Below are 25462 nucleotides of genomic sequence, written 5' to 3' on the forward strand. Positions count from 1 at the left end.
GTGTCGTATTCGTTGATTCCCGCCTCCAAAAGGAAATCAAACATTTGTTCAACAGATTGAATATCAAAACCACAATAAATCCTTGTTTTGTCAAATTCAACAACTAATTTTAGAAAATCTCGGTCAAAGAATAGCTCATTGACTTATTCGTATTTTATTTGTTTCTAATGCTCGATTGTAGAACACAAGAAGAGCATTTGATTTGAATACCCGCAGTTCATGGCTGTTAAATGTGGTGTATGTCTTTGGCGGGCTAACAGGTGATTTCTTTGATTAGTTGCAAACTACTATACCGCCTGCCGGGCTGCCAGATTAGCCCTGCTCAAATCCCCCTCTCTCAAATTGCTCCATTCCAAGTCACGAACTTGGCGCGTCTCTCAATTGATTTATAAAGGCCTTGTCCTTTTAGCCGAATGTCATTTTCACACATTTGTTTGCTATTTATTCGCTAAATTTATCAAAGTTGATTTTGATTTATTTAAATATCTTACAGCTGTCTTAGTTGAAGTTACCTTTCAAACAAAGACATGAAAATAGCTAAAACAGACCTAAAGACATGTTGTTAGTTTTCTGCTTTGTTTCTAAGAGTTGGAGATTTTAGAAAGTTGTTAAGTTTTGAGTATATCTTAATCAATTCCATATTTTTAGCAATTAATTTTACTTTTTCTCAAGACACGCTTCAATTCTAATTGTTCCATTTTTAATATTTATTATTCCTTTTTTAAAAATGTGGATCTAAATTTAAAATTGATCTTGGTTCAGCTCAATAGCGTGATTTCTTTAACAAAATCAAAGTCCAAATTTGTTATTAAAGTTCGGAATATTTTTTAAATTAATTATTGGCTAATTACAGATTTGCAAAAACAAAATTTGCGGATGAAAGCCTTGATAGTTCAACGAATTCCATCGGTTGAAAGACCACTTCGCTTTATATGTACTCTGTTGTAATTTGAGCCCATTATTTGAGCTCTATTGCGATATAAAATCTATCTGGAGCTATATTTACCTGGTCTCTAGCGACTGTGTTGTCGTTTGTTTCCTCTCCTCTCCTCTCCCCTCTCTCTTGTGAGTTGGGTTGTGGTGTCTGGGTCTGTGTTTGTGTTTCACTCAACCCTTCAAAGGCTCTATTCATAGAAAATTTGATCCTATGTAACATTTAACCGATTGCCAAATTAACCGATCAAGTAACACTGAGACTTCATAAACTTCATGCAAAAAATAAGCGAACTTTTGTTCAGTTTACGCGGTAGAAAACTTGGCTTAGTTTGTTTTGAGTGGATTTTTGGAACAAAATAGTACAATTTTCAATAAATAATTGCGTAAAAAGATTAAAACATTTGGAGCTAACAAAAGGGAAGATCTAAAAACAACAGGGGTGTTGTTTTTTCTCCCATATTTATAGACAGTTTATTTTTTATCGTCAACTTATTTTTTCAACGAAACGGATAAATCATTTGGTAGCCAAATTAGAAAGGCTTGCTTTTTCTACTCTACATTTTTCTTAAAATCATATTATCAATTCGTTAATTTATTAAATTGCTTCCATTATAATTTTTCCCCAAACTCACTTAGACAAGATGGAGTCTAACGTTCAATTTACCATACTGTTCGAAATTAGTTGAATTTGAAAAAAGGCGGAATCAAATGAAATTTAACACATTCCATAAATAGTGGAAATGCCGATGTTGAATAATGACAATTTATTGAAATTTCGTTCGAAAGTAAAATCGCAAATTTGTCTTTTATAAATTGACTTGACTGTTTAAATAAAAAAGAGTTCTCCCAAAATGTCACATTTGTTTGCAAACAAATAAAAATACGATTGAAACACGTATGCATAAAGTTTGCTATAATCGGTTTCATGAAAATTGTGTTCAATGAACGTGGTATTCTTCATAACAAGACACCGAAATTTGTCGAGAGCCATTTGAGTGAAATATTCTCGAATTTCGCTCTTTTCAAGGTAGTAAATGGTAATAGGAAGAGAAACAAAAAACTCCTAAATATCTTTACGCGGCATTTGAAGGATTTATTAATTTATTACTAGTTATCAAACCTAAATATCTTTACCTAAATATCTTTACGCGGCATTTGAAGGATTTATTAACTTATTACTAGTTATCAAACTTGGCTTGTTCTCTATTTCGAAACTTTAGCTTTGCTGTCTTGATTACCTGTACGTGCTACAACACTTGCAAAATCCCTAATTCTGGTAAGTTAGAGTACTAACTCCTTAGTTATAACACCAGACAAACCTAGACATGACTATGCTAATCTTCCCACTGGCCTAGAAATCGGACTTGCAGATTCAAATGACCTCAAAATTATAAATGGATTTCTGCAAGGTTACAGTGATACGCAATATCTTCAGAAGCGAGTCTTGAGTTTTATTTATGCGTGGAAAAACATATAATAATAAAACTGAACTCAAACCAAACATGATTTCCACCATCTTGGTTTTGCCCCACTTGGGGGAAGTTCAATTTTGAATTAGGCTTTCTAATGGATCGCATCCAGAAGGATAACAGTGGTGTCGAAATTTAGATACTTCTTGTGCAGAATATTTTGGGATTCATCAGAAGCGTATACCATGAAAGATTGTAGTAGATTGACAGCGCAATACTTAGATGTAGCGTTATACTTAGCTACATGAAGGAAAAATTTTCCTCGCACCTCTTCTCACATATCTGGCGTAAATCAAAACTTCACCATTAGGTCTTGTATTGCAGTCGTGTGATATGATCTTCGAGAAATTAAATGGATCCAGATTTATCTGTCCAACTAAGATTTTGTTCAAGAGAAGGAGGTCTGAAAAGACCAGCTTGTAACCTATCGGTAGAAGACCTTGGCTAATCAGATTCAAGACATAGTCTGAATCGGGATATTCCATTTTCAACAGATCCACTTAGCACATCTTCTTTTAACAATCTCCAAACGCTGTAGTCTAATTTTACTGGGGAACCAAATATCTAAACTTGCTTGAAATTCTGATCTGTTATCAAACTTATAACCCGTTGAACTCTCCTGAAAATTCAACGATGACAGAGCAAGCCGTAGATAAAAACCAAATTAGATAAGATGATTCAACTACAAGTGCTTGAGTAGCCACCAAATGTGAAAACAGAAAAAATTAAAAAAGGAAGTAAATTTAATACACTTTTGTTGCTGATTCCTTTTTCTTGGTCTTTAAATGAATGAAATAAGTTTGCATTTTTTGACCTTGATCGCTAGAAGTCTATATAGTACATATCTGTCGTCTGGCGCCATTTTTTATGTTATGAAGATTTTTTATAAATTGCGATCTTTTTTTCATTTCATTTATTGCAACCTGGTTTATAATTTGTTGGTTTTTTTTCGTGCAAGATTTTGATAATTTTTTTAAATGAGCTCAATTAGGTTGTCATTGTAACATGAAAAATTGAGCATGATCATACAGAATCTCCTTAAGCTGATCTATAATTCAATCACCTATATGCAATTGGATAAATTAAGCATCTATGGCGACATTTTGTATCAAAACATTATTTACATAATTTTGAGCTAATAGTTGCATGAAATTTTATCTTTCCTCGGTAAACTATCTGTACTCACGATTTCAAAAATGAAAAATGATTATTGATAGCCGGTTGAGTAATTCTGTTTTTTTTGTCTACAAGTTGTCATATTGTCCTTTTTACTTTTTAAAATGAAATTGGGAAAAAATTATAACATCCTTAAATTTTACATGAATTTATCTCAGTTCACAGATGAACACTAACTGAAACAACAGTTTGGTTAGATTTTGCTGTTTTTGATTCTAAACTCATGACTATGACTAAAGTGCACCTCTCATAGAATTCTATTGGTTCAATTCAGCTCGATCTGAGAAATATGTTTTCAAGTTCAAATTTTCTCTTGTTTGACTTGCATTGTTTGTCTCTCTCAAACTTTCATCAAAACTACTCTCATCAAGAGTTCTGACTGTACATTCTTTAGAAGGTCTTTTCTAACAAACATTTCTTCACTTAAGTTGAATCATTTCACCGTTTCTTCGTTTCGTTCAGTAATGTTTGTCGAAACGTCGAAAGTTAGATTTGTAAATGTTGTTTCATCAACCCGTCGAACCAGAAGATCATTTAGTCTTGAAACTTTAGCATTTAAAATCAAACGGCTGTTTGCAAGCGCTGCATGAGATTGATTTTGTATCACTGCTTTAGTGTATACCTGTTTTTACCTACGATGAATTGAGAATAGAAGTTTCAGCGCGAATTTAGCTTAAGTTCCTTTTTATAAGTTGTATCCAAAAAATGAAGTTTAATATTTTTTCCAACCCGCGTAGGAGGGATCCGGTGTCAGCAAATCTACCCAGTATTAATGGATCGAGCAATCTTTATTATTCTGACCTGATACAGAGGTATGAATTTCCTATCTAAGTTAAAACTTTATAAAAAACTTTATAAATGATTATTTTTGCACTTGCTAAGTTTAAATTTTATTTTTTTGGGCTTTCGGAAGATTCGAATCTGTAATCAAATAGCTCAGAATAAATTTTCTTTCCCCATAATCGAAGCATGTCCTAGGCTGAGGTCACAGACCGATACTCTAAGGCGGCGTTGTGCATACAAAGTTACATAATCTAAGAACATGTAAGGACAAACAAAAATCTTGAGATGAACGCACGGCTAATAACACGGCGCTTTTGAGACTATTTGCGATAACTCAAACCGACTTTTTGATCATGACAGGTCGTAGGCTCGACGTGTTAAAAACTTAAATCACCGCTGCGCACCTGTGCTTACCGCCAAGTCAATTTCAGTACTGGGCAAGTCTAATCACCAACCTAATTTCATCAGTGATTCAGAGCTATGATCATGTCACTTTTCGCACTTGTCAGACTTGTGCATGTCTTGGCCTAGACGTGCAAGAATAAATCAAATTTTTGTCCCAGACTAGGCAATTCTAACGAAAGTCCGTAATAGATCGACCCTGAAAATGCGAAAATTATCCGACATTTTAGTTAATTTTGAGCATATTGAGCATACTTGAAGCTTTCATTTTTTTTCAAAAGATTCACGTTAAATCAAAAATTGAAGTAAAAATTTTGGTAGTTCACCTGTCTTTTTCTGTGAAAGTTTCTTTTACTGCAAAAATAGGTAATAGAAAAGTCAGTTTGCAGTTTGAAAGAGTTTTCTCAAAAACTATTATCTTAAACTGAACAACTTGCGGCCGTCAACTTACTAAAAAACAGTATTTACTAAATGTTACTAAACAGCTCAAAAGAAAACAGAAAACCAATTTGATTTCAAAACAGGTTTTGAGTAATAAAATCTAAAGATGAGGCAATATTCTTCAGCTGAATTAACACCAAAATTTTCTTCAACATTTTAGTTAGTATTATATGTGTTATAATTGTATGTGTTTTCAAATAGTTACATTGAATTTTTGTCGTCTACTGAAAGTTTACCAATTTCAGTTGCTTTTAATTGCATCGACTCGCTTGTCCTACACAGTCTCAAAGATACTCTACTAGGGAAATTTTTCATGGAGTTGTGCATTTTTTCATTAATTTTTTTAAAAGCTTTTTTCGCAAAACTCATTCAGGATTAATCATTTTTCTGTGCATGTCTGCCGTTGCTCAGTACAGACAGAGACATAACTATATATTTATAAATATAAATATATATCATTTTTTTCCGAAATTTGTTGCAGTTCTGTCTTGGGAAAGTTTTGTTTATTATATCTGAAACACAAATAGAAAACTTGACTCTTTTTTGTTGCTTTTTGAAATTGTATATTTTTGGATTTGTTGAACTTCATTTTTCTGATGCGGTGGCAACGTGCTTGGTTTGGTGAATTCAGTAAATTTCATGTCCCACAGAACTCAATTTTGTTTCTCAATTTTATCAGCCGAATTATAAGAATAGTTTACCAAAGCGATTCAACGAATCCTATTTTATTGCGTCTAAATTGTTTGATGCTGCTTTTTTTTAATAAAATTATTTTTTATCATATCTGAACCTGAGAATTGCTGCTCTAAGTTCCAGTAGTAATTTTTACTCGATAGAATTTCCCAGTTTTTTTCTCTACGATTACTTATGAACATCTAGGTGTTGATAAAGTATGATGCCTTTTTACAATGGAATTCTCTAAGGTTTTTGTTAGAACAATTTACATAGAAAGACAATAGATAAAGTGAATATATTTTGAAGGCGTAGTAAGATGAGTTCACATCTTGGTTGGTGACACTTTTGACACATGTTTTGTTGCTTTGTTGCTTTTACTCAAGTTATTAGACAAACTGTTATCAGCTGATTTTGTTTGAAAAATCCATTAATCATGTATGTGACTTTTTTTTCTGCTGGAAACCTTGAATTTTATATGCATTTTCAATTCAGTTCGCAAAGTAAATATTCAAAATAGCATCTTATTTTTGTGTGAAAATAACAAGTCGAATCAGTTGATTATTTTTTGGTGATGGTGATAATTGATTCAATTTGAATCAATACTCCATTGAAAAATTTGTGCTCAAGCTGTTGATTTACAAATAATCAGAGGCTTTTTGTTTTCATCGTCATACTATTGAAATTTTCTAGTGATAGGCGGATTCGATTCTTGCAAGGTTCTTGCAGGATTAATCAACATTTTCTTGCAAGAACGAAATCCTGCTCAAAACATTAAATTGGCCGTTTATAACTCTGGTTAGTAATTTAAAATACCGACTGTGACATTAAGACAGGTTTCATAACTCGCAGATGTACTGGTGGAATTCAATGTCTTGCAAGAATCTTGCAGGATTTTGCGTTCCTAGAAATCTTGGAGTTTCTCTGGAATGAAAACTACTGAAAAAGAGATTAAAACGTATTATAAGACGTCAGCCAAACCAGAGAAATTTCAGATCACTTTAAAAAATTGACTAACTTAGAAGTCAAATCTTGCAGGAATCTTGCAGGATTTCAAATTTTTCAAAGCTCTATCAATCTATCAATAAGTTAACTGAGGAAAGAGGACATGATCCAAAAACGCTTTTATTTCGTTTTTTTTCCAACATAACTGACAATTTGATAAAGAATGTAAATCTGTTTTGAAAAAAGAAATTAAATCAGGATCTTGGTTTTTTAGGAAACAATTTTGAAAGAACTATGGATTCCCTTGTACGATTTTTTTGCATGATTTTTACAATAATTTAAATTTATCAATCAGCAGGTTTCGGATACCTGCAGGTTTTTGGCTCCTTGTTTTGGACTTTTTAAACAATGTAGATAATTTCTACACATTCAACACTTCGGTGTTCTTTCTCCATTTTTTAGAGCACTCTAATTTCCACTAGGGTTCCAGCACACTCATCTTTCAGCACACAAGATAGGAAACTCATTTTTGCAACAACTTTTATAAGTTGATTAAATATAATTAAGTTCCCGTCAGCAGTTTTCGTCAGAAACGGGTCAAAAGATGGAATAGCGCTTGCGATAAACGCATTAAATAGCGCTTGTATTTCATGGTGGGAAAAGTAATATTCCTTTCGCACCTGGGACACGGGTATTTACAAAGATTTAACTTTTTGACAGCGAAAAAAGTCTTTCTTTAATGTTATGGTTTTTGATTTTATTCATGACCGTTTGTTTGCTTGTTTACTTTAGAGCCCTGCGAAGTGGGAAGGAGGTGGCGATCAGTCCCCTAATGGAGTCAACTACATTCGCAGTGAGACTTCCCTGCAAGGGAGGGGGAGGGGTGGTGGGGGGAGTGGTGGGAAGTGGTGGACTGAGTGCGGGAGGGGGTGACAGGGCGGGAACCGAAAGTGGAGTGTCTGCTGAAGTAATGGTCTCTCAGGACTTCAGGGAGATGTATGTGTTCAGACAAGACCTCAAAACAAGTTAGTTATGTCTGTTCTAATTTATGTACACTCTAAAAATGTCTCGGGTAAATTTACACGATATAAACAGGATACACGATAAGATAATATGTGAAATGAGAAATTGTCTAAATTTACAAAATTTGGTCGGACATAGTCCCAAGATTCTTTGTCTGAATATCACAAACTGTCGCATAATTGCTTACGTGATTTATCTAAATGTTCGTGGTTGGTCTACACCCGCAAGTTGAGCGATTTATCCTTGTCTGGCTATACACAAGAAAGTTTTAGAGTTTTGGAGTGTACGAGGAAGTGGATCAATATAAGTAGTGTTATAGAGTTGCAACACAAGCGAAAGTCTGGAAAGCTCAAGACCTGCGAATCAAAAATAATGAAATCCCCAGGCTGCGGTAATCAAGTATATGCAGACCAGAAGTTAACTCACGAGATGTACATCGTTTATTCACTCAATTAGTTACACTGAGAACCCAGAAAAACGAAAAAAAATCTGGACGTAAACGCGCAAAGGCCCGTTAAACGCACGAATGTCTACACATAAGCACTTTTTGTCTTTAACGGTCTAGTCTTAGGCACTTTCACTCGGCGGCCTGGGTACACTTGATTTCCGTCTGGCATATGGGCTTGGGTTACATTTGAACGTAATCATTTGAAACGTTCGCTCGCGTTGCTTTTCTATCATTGAGTTTCTTTGAGTTTTTCTTTCATTGATAGATTTAAAAAGTAAATACTTTTGAAGACATAAAGGTGGGAGGAACCCTGACCAGACAATTTTCACCCAATGTTGGGGAGTTCTGTTTTTTTTTAATTTAAGTTTTATGTGTTTTTTTACGTTTTTCTCTAAAAAAATGGTTGAAATCGTGCTATGTTTTTCAGACACTAGCAAGCTACAGACTATCATTGACATGTTTGAGATCACATCAGTGAGAGACAAGAGGAAACTCAAGTTCTGTATGAAGGACTTCCTCATGCCCTGTTCATGCGTGGGAGGATATGCCGGGCTGAACACTTCCCCCATCAGCCCAATACAACCTGTCACTACCTGCCAGTTCCATAATGAGGGGCTCAACCGCTCAGGTAAAACTCACATTCTATCTTAATGATAAAAAATGATGAAAAAATTGTTAAAGAAAAAATTGAAGATATTCAGAAAAGTTTGTTTGCTTTTGATTCTGAAACACAAAAAAATTTAAAAAATTTGATTTGATAGTTTTTTATTAAAACTCAATACAATAAATTTTTGATAATCCAAACAAAAAACGTTTTTTCTTCCCGGTTTCTGAACCTCTGTGAAGCATATATTCAATGACTGTTTTTGGTTATAGGATACTGAAATACTTAATTGCGATAATTGAATACCGATGACTACAAAGATGAAAAATATCAATTTTGATTCGTTTCGGTTCTTCTCTTCAGCGTGTGTGCATTATGGTCGTCGCTTCACAGACAAGTGTCTGTCTATGATATTCATGACTACATCAGAATGTGACTCATTTGTGGAGTTGATAGAGAAGATCCAGCAGAATAGCCAGAGTGTCTACAGTGAGGTCAGACTGAAGAGGGCTTTCAGAGACATGATCCAGAACTCAAACATTCTCATTCAACATCACATGGAGAGTGGCAATGCATCAGGTAGGCTCAATGTCCCCCTTTTGTGGAGAACAGCTTCAATTAGCCCAAAATGGATATCTAGAACTTCACTTTTCTTTTAAGTTCTTCATCCCCATGAAATTATAGCCCCCATTATGGTTTATTTACCATGATTGGGGGTTGTAAGTTACCTGACCTCTAAGCGCGGGGGGGGGGGGGGCTATAATGGGAAAGACCCCCAATTTTAAAATCAAACTTTTTCATGAGCGATTTTATCGATGTATTAATTTGCGATTTGTGTTCCTTATCCGCAATCAGTAACGCGAGGGGTTTACAATTTAGGCTTTACGATCGTAGAAAACTGAAAAATTCGAGTAAGGTTACTTTACTTGAGAAAAATGCACGCTTGCGGCGTTATGCTCCAACAAACCTTTGTAGATCAAAATGAGGGCGCGTTCCCTGATCGACATCCGGGTAGTTATTTGCAAAATAATGTAAGTTGCCGCGAATTGAGATAATTTTTTATCACAGTAAAAAACCCGCAACAATCATCAGTGGAATGGGTGTTTGTTTAAACAAGGCGAATGCGATTTGTTTCTTCATGTCCGCTTTCTAAGAAATATTGTGGCCGTGAAGTATTTTTCTCTTCGCCGCTAAAAAACATAGCTGGTAAAAGTCACCTCTGATAAAGAAAATGGCATAAAATGGGAAAGATTTTTGGGAAAAACTTTACAGAACATGCGCGGTGTTCGGCAATATTGCACTTCGTTTTCGAATAGGGCAATTAATAAGGCCTCGCGTACCACAAATGAAGCTGTTGACAATCAACATTCGAGAACTTTGTGGAAAACCATGATTTAGGCTTCCGAATTTGGAATAGGTCGTTTCAGGCTTTCTCCTTCTTAAAACTGAACTTTTTTCCTTCTACTTCTTTTATAAAATGCGCTTAATACCTGTTTAGAAAGTAATGGTTGTTAATAAGACTCTGCAGTAAGAATTGCAACCTGAATTCTTTTGAAGCGCTGGCATGGCTAAGTTTTCCCGATAGTCTCTTGTCTATTGTCTAGACTTTCTAAATATTGTTCACCATGAGAACTGAATTTGCGAATCAGATTTCTCAAATGATATCTTAGACCAATGTAAGCTGAGACTAAGTCCTTGAGCAAATACAATTTCAGCCTTTGCTCTATTTTTTCAAAGACTGATTGATGTCTGCTGTCATTTCAGGTCGTTCCCTCCAAGGTTCCATTCGTAAACTGGGCATAATGGTGAAGGTATGTCCTGCGAATTCTAAGTCGATGCACAGAGGCAGATTGACGACAGTCAGAGTCGCTCCTCCGGACCCATCCGAGAACCAGGACCAGGCCAGGGTAAGATATTACGTCTCATCTCTGCAATGAAAATTCTAGTATGACGAATTTGTATCTTTTATGTTGTCTTATCCGACCAAACAAGATAAAAATTCTCTTTTCATAATTTTGATTTTTTTAATATATTTTGTTTTTTTTTATCGTTAGAGAGCTTCTAGCTGGGAACTAACTAGCGCCCAAAACTCTATCAAAATTCCGAAGGAATTGTTTGGTGGTTCCTCTACTTGCTAGAAATGTACTGTCGTGTCCCCAAAACTCTTGCTTCCTCGGCTGCTTGAAGCCTTCGCTCCGAATAATTGAATTAATAATCAAGAATTGTAATACCAGCAACTGATAAAGTTTTAGACAGAAAAAAACTAATAAATAATTTTAACAATCGAAAATTAAACCTTTCTATCAAAACTAACTAATGGTCCGCACTAATTCAAACCAGTTCAATAAATCTATCCACAAGTATCCAAAACACATGCAATTGACGACCTAACCCAAACGATTTTGTTAAGTTTTGCCCCCAATATCTAAAATACTAGTCAGAAACTTATAATCTTCTCAATCAACATTTTTGATCACCTTTGCACTCTCACTCAGTGCCTGTACGGACTAACTAGCACCGAAAACTCTACCAAAATACCCAAACAATGGTTTGGTGGTTCGTCTACTTATTAGGAATGTACTGTGTTGTCCCCAAAAAAGTTTTTTTTCTCGGCTGCTTGAAGTTTTCGCTGCGGATAATTGAATTAATGATCGCGAATTGTAATACCAGCAACTGATAAGGTTATAGACAGAAACAAACAATTGAATAACTTTAACAACCGAGAATTAATTTTTCTATCAAAGCTAACTGATGGTCCACGCTAATTCGAACCAGTTTAATCAATCAATCAAGTATCCAAAACACATGCAATGGACAACCTAACCCAAATGAATTTGATAAATTCTGCCTGTATCTAAAATACTCGCAAACAACAATTTTGACCACCTTTGCAGTCTCACTCACTGCCACTACGAAATTATGATCTTGAACAAAGAGCTGAATAAATATCATTAAATTTATGGCACCCAATCTGATATCTTCAGTTTTAAGTGAAGTTTTTGACAGGCACTATGGCCATGTTAAAAGTGGTGCTTCTTTCAATAAATTTCAAAAAATCAGTTATCACATTTTTGTGTGTCATGAAAAGATAATATGAGCACCTCTGGGATACCAAAAAAACTCTCTGTTTCTTTCTAATACGCTTTTAATTGCTCAAGTAGTACCAAGTTAAAATTTGACACAAACTGAGTGTTAGGAAGTTAGGTTTTAACTATCTGAAGGATGTGGTGAAAATTGAGATGCTCACACTTTCAACAAATTGGTTTTTCTCTCGTGAATTTTTTCTGGGCAACCCTTGCATTCTTCTGTGAGTTTCAATTTAGTCTCAAGAGGACTGAAAACTAAGAATTTGTAATGTTTCAGTCATCGAACTTACTTTGGAACTAAATATTTTCTTTCTAAGTTTGGCACTGGAACATTTAGATTTTACCAAACTAAATGCTACTTTCCTTCAAGAAAATTGTATTTTTTTCCACGGCAAGATTCGAATATTAAATCTAGTATTTCTTAGTTTTGAGATCAATTATAAACTTCAACTTGTCCAATTTTTGGCAGAAATATTTTATCCAACTAACACAAATTGAGTATAATAATTCGAACAATTGTTCGCATCATTTCCTAAGATGTATACAGGATTTAATCTGCCATCACAAAATTACTGCTGAAACATCACTCAGTGTGAATTTTGGAGCAACTGCTTCCCGTGTTCCGATCCAAAACTTTTACTATAATAACAAACAAACAACACTTTAAATTTTTTCTTTTTAATTATAATTTTTTTGCTTTTCCTCTCCATCGCTACTTTGTTCCATTGTTCTATAAATTTCGTTTGTTATTGTTATGGCACCCTACGCGCTTAGTTGTGTTCAAGTTAAGCCAAATTGTTGCAAAATTACACCGTGGAAGCATCAGGTTTTAATGATCAGACACCATTGCTCCAAATGAGTTCTCCTCTGCCGAAATTATTTCTGACTGTTTAATTACGCAACTTACACTGCTCAATTCAGTTCCCTTCGTTTATTCAATAAATATGTTCAAGATTATCACCGAAATTGAGCAAATTAGTTAATATTTCAAGTTTAATGTCATGTTTTGACTCCTTTTATTAACATTTTCCAAAATTTTTATTAGATAAGATCTTATAAGAGGACGTTTTATCGTTTGCGATCGAAATTATTCACAAGCGTCTTGTAAAACTTAACACGTTAAAACGATATTTTTTATAAGTACCAAGGCCAGTCCATCGGACAAACTTTTTTCTAACTATAAAATATATCTAACTGGATAAAATTAAAAATTTGATCGCAACGAAGAATTTCATCGTGCGAAATCAGAGATCTTTATAGGAAATTTTTGAAAAAAAATGATTTTGCATTAATTGTTTACGAAACTTTTTGTTGAAGAAAGTTAAGTTAACTAACGCTAGCGTTTGAAAGGCACGAGTGGATATACAAAATATTGAAGTGGGCCTGTTTAAATTTGTTAGAACTCATTTTACGTAGTAACTTTTGCAACTGTGCGTTGGAAACAAATTAGATTTTTGGTGACAACAAGTAGTGACAACTTAGTAGTGTGATCATCATTCATTTTTTGCTACCATCTATTTTCTGTGCTAGATCTACCTTGCAGACGTGAACAAATTTTCCCTGAAATTTGAGGAGTACAAGTCTATAGTGAGTCAGCTGTTGGAGGAACAGAAGCTGTTCGACATGAGCAGACTCGCCATCGAAATTCAGAAACAAACAATCAACCAGGCATTCATGTTAGTTCCCGACTCATCAGTTAAAATTCCATTAATTTTTCCAAGGGATACTAAATCTCGGAGACCAATTGTTTCCCGATTCGAGGTTTGGCAATGAATTTTTGTAAGAAATGCGGTGAAATGCGGTGAAATATTTATTTTCACCGCATTCATCGCAATCACCGCATTTCTTACAAAAATTTACCCAAAAACCTCGACCCGGGTTGCGTTTTGATGTACTCCATGCAGAAATACCGAATTGAAAAGCAAGTTTTAGTGAATTGGTAATGCATAGACTAATACAAGTACATTGATAAATTTTTGCATAGCCTAATTGTAGGCGAAACATAATTGGTTAATTCGCAGACACAAAAGGTGTGTAAATCAAATACAAAAGTTCATATTTTAATTTTTTTTCAACTTAAATTATTTCGTTTCTATTATTTTGTGTGCTTCCAGTGCGAATCAAAATTTGATACATCTTGATAAGACATGCATGATCTTGAAATCTCTTGCAAAACTTGGAACATCTTGCCGTGAACTTAAAAGACCAGCATTTCATGGTAAATCTTGATAAAGTTTTTTAAGATCTTATCAAGTTTAACCAAGAAATTCTCCCGACAGCTCTTGAATAAATCTTGATAGCACTTTTGATCTCTGTGTTGTAGGGATTCGAATGACATCCGTTGCAGATTTCACTATGATTCAGTGCATCACGACATGAATCAGCCTCTCACACGATACTTCATCGCGTCCTCTCACAACACCTACTTGACTGGAGATCAACTGTTCAGTGAATCATCACTACACGCTTACGCTAGGGCATTAGGTAAACAGAACTTATACGAATAACTTCAGCGAACTATTTTAATAATCATGCGACTGCCGCCAACAACACCCGTGTGCTGTATTAAATGTGTCGTAACAGACAAAAAGCTTTCAAAAATTGGCTGTACAATAGGAAAAAGACTTAATGTGAAGGCGTCAAAAAGCAGCAAAGTTTCATCCAATATATATAAATTGCCTCGGAATAACATTGTCCTTGCACTTATATCTGCAATAAGATTTTTCTACAGCAAGGTTTTTGAACATCAGTTTCCTATTTGTAAAATTATTTTAAAAAAGACAGCTCGGTCATGTTCGTTCGCTTATAATGTTCCGACCCCTCTCGTCCACAGACCTCCAAAATCAATAAAGTTTAAACCGCAATGTTTCAGTATTAAAACTGGTCAGCTTTTCAAGACTAGGTAGAACTGCAACCTCAATGTTTGGCTTATTTCCCAGGAACATTTATCAAAATTTGTCAGAAGAATAGATTGATATAAACTGGGAGAGGCCAAGCTTTTGTCACTGATTTAAGATTTGGAGAGGCCAAGTAATTGATTTAACAATACAGTAGAAAGAAAATATTCTATTTTTCTTTGAAAACTCATCAAATTAACTAAAATAGTTGCCAATTTAAAACAACTTGGTCCCTCTCCAAAGAAAAAATCAAAATGTCCTTTTCCATGCACAAATCCGTTTTCTATTGTTTGATGAGCTAGATAACATTTTATTGGGTATTTGAAAAAAATGAACTAAAAAGAACTTGACATAAAAGTTGAGTTATCAAAACTGGATTCTTTCAACCGTTTTTCAACAAGTCTACTGCTTTTTAGTTACTCTTATTATTGGAGCGCTGTAAATTTATAATTTACAAAAAATATTAACTGATTAATATAGAATCAGTCGAAATAAAACCAATTCTGTTGCTTAAAAGTTTTATGATGAATAGTGTAAATTAAACTGCGACATCAAGCAATTTGTCGTAAGTGTTAAATGACGGTGTAATTTTGTTATTGGTTGCTATGCACTGCTACATTGACGAATATTAAAATTTTGCTGGGAAACTTTTTGTAACACATGGATTTGTAACATCGAAAAATTTCACTTGCTCTAAAAAGTTTTATTTACTTACGTCATTTTTAGATCCGAAAACAAAGGGTTGTCTGCATTTATTATTTCCAGTTATCTCTAAAAACAGCTAAAAATAACAATTAGTTGAACAAAAAATTAGTAATAATCAACGATGAACATATATCTGACAACTTTTTTATTGGAAACAAAAGAACATGCTGGAATTCCGGAACCGATTTTGCGTTAAAATCGTTTGAGACGATACTGATTTTTTTATACTGCTATGAGTTAACTAGATTTTTCTAGGAATTCCTGGCCTAAACTGACGCTAAAAATGAACTGGTTTTTGAGTTCTCTGGCCTACAGTTGAGAATCTTTGAAAAGTGGTTGACTTTTTTTTATAAGAAATAATTTTTTATTTGCATAGTTTTGATCTTCACTTCTTGTTTATTTCACTGTATGTTAATACTCTTTACTTATCAAATAAAGGTACCAAAAACATTACATCATTTTGTATCTCATGGAGTTTTAACCCTGCAACCAGAAAAATTTCACAAAGGAACGATAAGTCCTAAAACTGAGAAATACTGACTTTTTTGAGAAATCATTTTTGATTACTATGGTTGGAATTTTTTAATTGTCCGGTTAATAATTTTATAATTTAGCGGTTAAATGTAGCCATCAACAAATGCCAAGGTGGAGACCAAGATATCAAAGAAAATTTCTAATTTACAGAAAAATTTACTCAAACGAAAATCACAAATATTTTTATTTTAACAAATAGCAGTTGCTTTGATGTTGAAATTTGTGTCTCACAATAACAAATAAATTTTAATGGATGAAGAAAAAATACGTTATGTTCAAACTTCTTGAACTGTAAACATGCAAAATGATTTGAGATTTTTATATTACAGTCAAATTTCAACTGAATAGAGCAAAATACAAAAAAACGTTCGGTGAAGTTTTCCAAATGAATATTTTTTTCCTTAAGCAAACATGGGCAATTTTGTTTTTGACACTGTTTATTCTTTTGACAAAGTTTTTTAAAAAATATTTTTTTTTGTTTAAATAACTATCACCTGCTGGTGGAAACAAGAAACTTTAAAAGTATTGATCAATTATTGATCAAATCTTCATTGATAAGATAAGATCTACCATTGGAACTAATAACTTGCAAAACCATTACATTGGTGACTTAAAATGCTATTTTTGTTGTAGAGTGGAAGCTGAAATTTTAATAATATGAAGAATAAAAGTTATTTAGAAAGTTGTTATTGCCAGAAGGGGTATCGTTTCTACCATAATATTTTTGTAAACTTGAAAACATAGTGATGAAAAGTTTAGTCAGATTACGGAAAAAAACGTAATAATTTAGCGTCCAATAAATTAAGCACCTAAACATTAGAAGAACATGAGAAGTACTCATCAATATGAGAAAACAATAAAAGCAAAATCGATTTGAACACTGCGGAAGTTATCAAAAAGTCAGGCGAAATTGCATTTTCATATCAACCTGCTATATAATGGAAGCCTTTTGAAGTCCACCGTTTAGTTTGCGATTTTTTTGTATAGTTCAGAAACGTTTTTTAGCTATAAAATTGGTTTGTATTTTTGTCGACGAGAGATTTCAGATATTAGCAATGCAGGCCAAATTTGTCAAAAATTGTCAAAAATTTGGACAGAATTCTGAAAAATAAGCCGAAATTCTCAAAACGTCAAACCTCAATAACTCCTCGATAGATACGAAAACCAAAAATATCCCAATTATCATATTCTACGCTCAATGAGCTTTCCAATTACACCGTTCATATCTTCCTGACGAAGAACAAATTTGTTAGGAGCCAATTCCAATTGTTATTGTATCTCAAAACTGTCAATGTTCTTTTCTGTGGGTTGCAGAGATCGGGTGCAGATGCATTGAGCTGGATTGCTGGGATGGTCCTGAGGGTGAGCCACAGGTGTACCACGGATACACCATGACATCCAAGATTAAGGTCAGTTTACTTAAAATACATAGATCATCATGTCTTCATGAAAGGTTGAATTTCTCGAAAAATCCATTGACTGGTTTTTATCCCAAAATCATGCAGAAGATGTACGTTTTCGGGAATTTCTTCTTACAAGAAATTTGAGAAATATCTTTCTAAGAGACTTCTAAGTTTTTCCCACCTCTCGGAGAGCTCTACATGATTGCGATAATGCTTACATTTTTGATTGCGATAATGCTTACATGATTGCGATAATGCTTACATTTTTGAGTAATTTTACTCGATCAAACTGTACGTTTGGCAACGTAATTAATGCCATCAGTTTTTGTTGAAATCCATTCAAAACAAACGAAAAGGTGGCCCTGTTAATCTCTATCTCTGCTTCTACCTGATGAGAGATCAGTATGCGCAGTTACTTATAATTGATGACGTTGTTACTTATAAAATTGCAAACCTCGTTTCAAATGTTTGTTTTCAGTTCTACGACATAGTGCAGGTGATTCGTGAGTATGCATTCAGAACCAGCGAGTTTCCAGTCATCCTGTCCATTGAGAATCACTGCAGTCTACCCCAACAGAGAAGACTGGCATCTATTTTGAAGGATGTCTTGAAAAGCACACTCGTCACAGACCCACTTCCAGGAGTAGAGGGTGAGTTTTCAAATAGTTTCTGTTGGAGTTTACACTCTAGCATAGTAAGAATCTCGCAGTGCGGACCAGTTGGCTCAGTGGAGAGCACATGATTGCAATCAATTAAGAGATTGTTGGGTCGCAACCCGCAAAGGTCCCAAACTTTACTCTCACTATAATGGTGTTGACATAGAATCAACAGAACGGGCATAGAGTTGCTCTAATAGTTTCACTTTTGTATCTAATCAAGAAATGTCACATAAGCAAGTGGAGCTCTATATCCATCACATTTTTTTACAAAAGTGAATATAAAAACGCCGTATTATAGGTATTTGACTACTGAAATTAAATGGAAAATAATAAGTTTTGGATTATGAAATTTGGATTATAATAATAATAATTAAGGACTTTTTGGACTTTTAAGGATTATGGACTTTTTTCTAACATCAAAAGGAATTTTTCATTTATTCTCGGAGATTTTTTTGGTATCTAAAGACCCCCCAAAGTGCTTAGTGCTTTGGAATAATATCTTAGGCAGAAGAACTTTAACCTGCAACACCTGAAGATATCGTTTTTTAAATCTTTTGCAGCAGTTGAAAATCTATCATGTGACTTTTCCACCAATCCCCGACTGAGAAGACTTCATATTCTCTTTTAAATAGAGCATGCCACCTTTTCATGTTTAATCTATTAGATTAATACTATGTGTATGTTATTGACTCCGGTGTTTAATATACTTACCACCGTATTAATTGAAGTTTATCTTCAGTGTTTTCCTGTGTCGGTTAGTCAGTCAGAGTTAGGTAAGTCCCCGAGTCGAAAACAGAAGTTAATCTTGTAAGATCTTGCAAGATTCTTGCAAGATTCTTACAAGACGTTGTTAAATCTTACAAGATTAACTTCTGCTTTCAACTCGGGTCTACTTTGCGCTCAAAAATAAATAGCACTAACCCGATAAATTTAAGGCTGTAAAAAGAGCCCAAATAGGCTCCACCTTAATTTTGATCTTAAGATCTTGCGATTGTATCATCAGATCTGATAAGCTGTGATGGTCAGGTAGGTATATATTGATAATGTCCAATATTCGCTCCTTCATTTCAATCTGTTCACACTGTCATTTTGATTTTGATCTTGAATCATTGTAATGGCAGAAACTTATGATTCGTAAGACATTGGATGTACTCTTAAGTATGCAGATGACGATGATGATTTTTCGATGTACAGGCAAGCAAATATGTGAAAACCAATGATACACTTTATTAAACGAAAGACGGAATACGGCTAAATGAACGAACAGAACCTAACAAGGTTAGAACGCGTTCATATGTTATTGTAATAAAGTACTATTGTGAAGATTTTGAAAAATTTAACACAAAAGAAATTCCATAATCACTATTTGATATTACTGTTGAATTGAACTGAATTGATTTCGTTAGAAGATTAGTTAAAGACGCAGGTATCAATGCTTGCATAATTTAAATCGAAACAAGGATGCCTTATGGCTCAAAAGACTCTTCGAGAGACACCGAGAAGGCTGTGATTGAGCTACAGAGCACTCGACAAAAGTGAAAGAAAAAATTGACTGGTTCACTAACTTGAAAGAAACTGAGATACATAACGGTTTGGGGATTACTCAGGAATGATTATTAACTATTAATTGCTATATTGCAGGTGTTCCTAGCCCTAAGCAGTTGGCTAACAAAGTGCTGATAAAGCACAAGAAACTGAGGGAGGGACAGGAAGAGACGAGTGAAGATGCTGACTGTGCTGAACAGGCATTTGTTTGGAGCGGAGTGCTCAAGTTCTACGACCCAGGTCACATTAACACTATCAGTAATGGTTACATGACTGTGCTTGAAGTCACTGAGAACTTCTGGCGTTTATCGGGAACTGCGAAGCGGTTCGAGATATTAAGTCAGAATTTCGAAGTGACTTCTGCAGAGTCACTTAACCATGCTTAAACAATAAGTAATATATATACTGATGAAACCAGAGTATTTTCAATAAGTGACCTAACTATTTTCCTTGTCACGTAAATAAATTTTGAACAAAGTGTGTTGAATGAAAAAGAGGGAAAATATAGCGTTATAGCGCTATTGAAGGCAGTTTATAATTTGACCTCTAAACAAAGTTGAATACTTTGCAAATATTTTAGAATAGCACTCGTTTTTTAAACATCTATTTTGAAGAATAACTTCTGTAACAACCCAACTGTGGAATTAACAAACTCCATATACTGCTAAAAAATTAGAGCTTGAAGGACTCGAACCTACTATATCCATCACCTCGACCAGGCATGCTACCGTTGCACCAATGCTCTGATAAATTAGCAACTTTGTTAGCTTGATATACAACAAGCTGGGTTATTACATTTGTTTCTGTAATTTCAGGTAGAAAAGAGTTAGTGGAATACTACGCCACTCTAACAGACACTCAGTTTATGTGGGAGATAGGAACACAGGCAGAACTCACAGAAGACACTGATATGGTGGCAGCATCCTCCACAGAGCCAGGAGCCAGAACTGACTTTGGAGAACCTGGATCAGTGCTCTGGGGTGATATCTATGTTGAAGGGTGCGACAGAACCAAAGCTGAACAGATGCTTAAGGCAAGCAAGCTTATGTCAATTATTTGACGACTGGTTTCAACATTAGCATTTTAACCGACATAGTTACAAAGCAGTAACTGGAATCCATTTTGATATTTGTGGTTCTTAAACTAGTTTTTGGCAAGTTTCGCAACCACGCATGCTTTTTGCGTTTTTTTTCTACTGTTTTTTATTCTTAAATATTATTAAAATACCCATCATCTATTTCAAATTTATCTGAAGACGTCATTCCTGAGATCATAAATACATTTAAGTGGAACCTGAACAAATTTCAGAGAAACCCGGGATATAGTTTTAGGTTTATAAACTCTTTCAATTGATGGTGATGCAGTTAACACACAGATATCTAGTAGTTTATGTCTAGTAGACAAATCTTGCACACATATTAGTTCATGTGATTTTGAAATTGTTTATCTTTTGGAATATTTTTTTGATGTTGTTCTGTTGACAGGATGCAAATAACAGTTGGACTGGTGTAGTGAGTAACATCTTCCTAGTGAGAGACAGTTCCAGCATATCCCACCAGGCATTCACCATCTCTTTCTCATCACCACCACCCTCATCATCATCATCGGCTGCAGAGAGTGACAACAACAACAACAACAACAATAACAAGACTAGTGGACACAGAGTAGTAAACCATGTTCCTGTCTATCAACAGGAGAGCACAGGACAGTACTACCTACATGAGTTAGTATGATAAAAAAAAAGTGTCCTTAATAGCCGCGTATTGATAACTAGATGCCTAAAATGGTGGTGGGAGGGAATTTGGTTGCAGCACAGTTTTATTCTAGTTGCCAGTCTAAAAAGAGTGTACTTACATTTGTTGGCAGACAATATTCAGAGAGCTGCCTCCCGCATTTTTACAAAGATTTCGGTTCTTACATTATTTTTCCCTAATTATTGAGTTATTTTTAAAAAAGAGATTACTAGCAATGAAGTGTAGCTATAAAAATTCATTCAATGAAAACTTTATAGTTTCAGCAATTGAAATCGATTGGGGATCTTTTTTATTATAGCTCGTCTTTTTTCGAGCCAAAATTCAAACTCTTCCAACTAACTAATTTTAGAGGAGAAAAGCTAATTTGAAAAATTGTAATCAAGCTTATATACGTAAAAAGCTATTATACGTTGATTTGTTATTTACAAAAGACTTCCGAAATCTTTTATTTGTTATCTATAGATTGCAGTTCCAAAAATAAGGTTTTCGAAAAGCCTCTAAATCTCCAGCCTAAAGCCCAATTAAAAAAAAACAACGTATTAAGTCAAAAATCAAAATCTCTAGAAAAAGTTGTTTGTTTTTATAAAAAAAGAGGTAATCCCTTCAAATTAGAGATCCTGACAAAATGAATCCTTATTTTTTTTCAATAATTTTTCTGTTTGCCTTACTATTCGATACCTACTATCTAAACAATAAACCGCACAAATTACCCTTGCAGGCTAATAACTACTCAACAAGATGCTGAACAAGAAAAATCTCGAGCAGAACCAAAGAAAAAGGGCGAAACTACAAATCAGTTTTTTTCTAAGAAAAAGGACAGATTGATCAGACAAAGTTTCTGCTCGGGGATCTTTTTCAAAATAATAAATTTATGAAAATTAATGTTTGCTATTTTTTGATAATTATAAAACCGCTGCATTATCTTTTTTTTTGCCAATGCTGCTTTGCTTTTTGAAAGCGCTTCTCTGCTTTTTGAAACTTAGGGAAGTTGATATTGCTTTAACACATTTATTACAATTTGAATGAACGCGCTTGATAACATTTAATCAAGTCTTTTCTTGATAACAAAGATGTATATGTTGTTTGAATCACATTTTAATGCAGCAATAACTTTCAGTGAGTGACATATTTTTGTGAAGTAACTACGAGTTAACAGCTGTTTATATAGCAACAGTTGTTCCAAAAGATTCCCACAGAACCAATACTTGATGCACGTTGATACGAAATTACGAGTTAACAGCTGTTTATATAGCAACAGTTGTTCCAAAAGATTCCCACAGAACCAATACTTGATGCACGTTGATACGAAATGAGCTAAAACATGGTAAATTTTGAGGAGATCTTGACAAGGTAGTCGTTGTAAAAATGTTATAATTTGAACGAACTTATATTATGGGTATCATTCGTATTTATATGACTATCAGGAAACAAGATCTTTGCAAGATAACCAAGAAAGATAAACCATGACATGACAAATCATACTAAGTTTCAAAAATTATACAGCACCTTTAAGCATGATTTGTCACAAATTCATATGGTTAAGGACGAAATATCGAAATTTATCAAAAACTATCAAGAAATTTTGGGAAATTCAGCTCCCGTTTGTTTATTAACCAATAACAAGGCGGCTCGGTAATGTGCGATCACACATAAGGTTCCGACCCCGCTCATCCACAATTTTGGCATAATTGTCTACCAAATGAGGAACAGATGGAAAAACACAAAAAATTCAAGTATTTTTCAAAAAAAAATTGGTGTATGAACGAAAAGATAGCCTCCAAAGCAAAAAAATCAGTGGAGTAAGAAGAAATGCATTAGATTGATGAGATAGGCCGATATTAAGAAAGCGAGCGAAGAAGAACGGCAAAATCAAACAACAACAACAAACAATAATTACATCAAAAAATTTATGTCCATTTTAAAAACAAAACTTAATAATAAAGTCAAAATAGCGTCAGATAAAACTGAAAATAAACAAAAAAACTTGTAACTCACCAGAAAATATTGGTTATTCACCAGTTCATAATAAAGCTTGGTAACAATTAGACAAAAAAGAACAAAAACTTTAAAGTAAAAAAATTCGCTGAATTTTTTTAAAAAAAAAAAAAACAATTAATTTCAAAATAATGAAAATCATTAGGAATCTACTAAAATATTCCATAGGTTCACAATTAACAATGCTTCAATAGAATGGAATTAAGAACTCTTGGTAGTCAATTTTTATGCAGTTACAAAAAGAACAACAAATAGTCAACAAACTAAAAAATCAATTAAAACTTGCCGAAAAATGCTTTGGGAGCCGGAAAGCCATAATTTGGCGCCCAAAATATGTTTGATTGCACCTTCGTCAAACAACGATAATGTATTATGTGGCCGTTCATTAATGAAAATAAGCAACAATTAGACAAAAAAGAAAAAAATGCAAAATTACGTAATACTTGTTTTTTTTTTGGAAAAAAATTATTTCCAAAGACATAAAAACCATTAATTACAAAATTAAAAATTTGAATAGGTTCGTCGATTCTTCCAAAGGAAGCCTTTCAGACCTGCAATTATCCAGAACACGTCTTACGTCTACAAAAGAACGTCAAATATGACAAAAATCAAAAATGAATTGACTTCTTTTGTGGAAAACCCGTGTCGAAGCCAGTAAAGTCATAACGAATTCTTTAAAAACATTAGATTTTGTAACACCAATCCCTGTTGACACCTTCCGTTGACAAAAAACGTCATCTTTAGTTTTTAGTTAACGAGACCAGGTAACAAACAGACAATAAAAGGAACAGAGGTGCGAAATTGAAATGTTTTTTTTTTTCATTTTGGAAAACAATTGTTTTCAAAGTCATGAAAACCATTATCTATCTTCTAATATCAGAACATCGGCTCATCTACTCTTCCAGGAAAAGCCAATCAAACCGGGTCATTGTACAGGAAATTAAATACGACTGAAAGACAAAGCAAAAACGACAGTTAGAGAAAATTAAAAAATTCAATTAAAGTCTGCGAGAAAGTATTCTCGAAGCGGTTAAGAACTAAAATCTATATCTTTAAGGCTCTAAATATTGTGTGTCAATTGTGTGTTACGCGAATAATGTGATATATGAACTGCCAATAACGTTGTGATTTGACAAAACCAGAAAAAAACGAAAAATGGGCAAATACCTAAAAAATTTTTTAAAAAATTGTGAAATCTAGTAGTATCAAAGCCAGAACTTAAGGCATAAAACCGCAATAAAGACTAAATTTGAATTCAGCAGAAGGACGGAGCACTCTTTGATTGCTGACACTAAGCTACAAGTTGACCAAATTAAGAGAAAAATGGAGGCAAAGTTCAATAAGCCATTTTTTATTTAAAAATCAAGTATTTTAAAAGTCAAAACGGCCATAAGCTTTCAAGCAATCAATTAGAGAAATCAATTTTGAGCGAATTAGGAAGCCAATAGGACCTATCACTAGTGAGCTTTGATTTGAAATGTTCTGTTATTCAATTATTATAAAAAAGATCGAACTTTTTTTTTATAACAAACCGACTGACGACAATCCGAATTATTTTTGGATTGTAACGGTCCAAGGTCGGCACAGAACTAGTACTGCTAATGCTCATTGTCCGTTAGGAATATTTTATATTTGGAATGTAATTGATATAAATTTTGTGTTAGTTAAAAAATCGAAAACAAATGCTGCGTTTTTGATAATCAACGAATAAAGTTAGCAAAAAAACCGGCAAACTTTTATTTACAGAGCACTCTCAACGGATGTTGAAGTGGAATTAGCCTCCTTTTCAGTCTACAAAGATTTTGTTAGTGGGGTTTGGGTGTGCACTTCCTGCAAATTTAATCAGAGTGTAATAAAGAAACTTATTTCGAGCTGCTTTTGATGAAAAAGTCTGAATTTTGTGAAATATTTGCCGGAATTTTTGACCAAAAACTCAATGAAAATAGCCGACAATGTATGTGGTCTTTAAACCTAAAATCAACAAC

The 25462-nt window shown here is 33.9% G+C and overlaps 2 protein-coding genes across 2 annotated transcripts in view; both read left to right on the top strand.

Moving 5' to 3' along the window:
- LOC142346252 (1-phosphatidylinositol 4,5-bisphosphate phosphodiesterase gamma-1-like) overlaps positions 1-25462 on the top strand; it is a 74676-nt gene that overhangs the window by 24334 nt on the left and 24880 nt on the right. Inside the window, exons 2-13 of the mRNA XM_075398768.1 lie at positions 7617-7696; positions 7769-7849; positions 8723-8923; positions 9263-9478; positions 10664-10806; positions 13516-13661; positions 14309-14469; positions 17436-17530; positions 18003-18174; positions 19825-19968; positions 20544-20761; positions 21213-21451. Coding sequence (XP_075254883.1) covers positions 7617-7696; positions 7769-7849; positions 8723-8923; positions 9263-9478; positions 10664-10806; positions 13516-13661; positions 14309-14469; positions 17436-17530; positions 18003-18174; positions 19825-19968; positions 20544-20761; positions 21213-21451 — 1896 coding nt within the window. The remainder of the gene's footprint in view (positions 1-7616; positions 7697-7768; positions 7850-8722; positions 8924-9262; positions 9479-10663; positions 10807-13515; positions 13662-14308; positions 14470-17435; positions 17531-18002; positions 18175-19824; positions 19969-20543; positions 20762-21212; positions 21452-25462) is intronic.
- The window catches only part of LOC142345824 (2-oxoglutarate and iron-dependent oxygenase domain-containing protein 2-like), a 421406-nt gene that overhangs the window by 9094 nt on the left and 386850 nt on the right, over positions 1-25462 (top strand). The gene's annotated exons all lie outside the window — the stretch shown is intronic.

The sequence above is a fragment of the Convolutriloba macropyga genome, chromosome 9, assembly GCF_964194025.1.
Source record: "Convolutriloba macropyga chromosome 9, txConMacr16.3, whole genome shotgun sequence".
Taxonomy (NCBI): Eukaryota; Metazoa; Xenacoelomorpha; order Acoela; family Convolutidae; genus Convolutriloba; species Convolutriloba macropyga.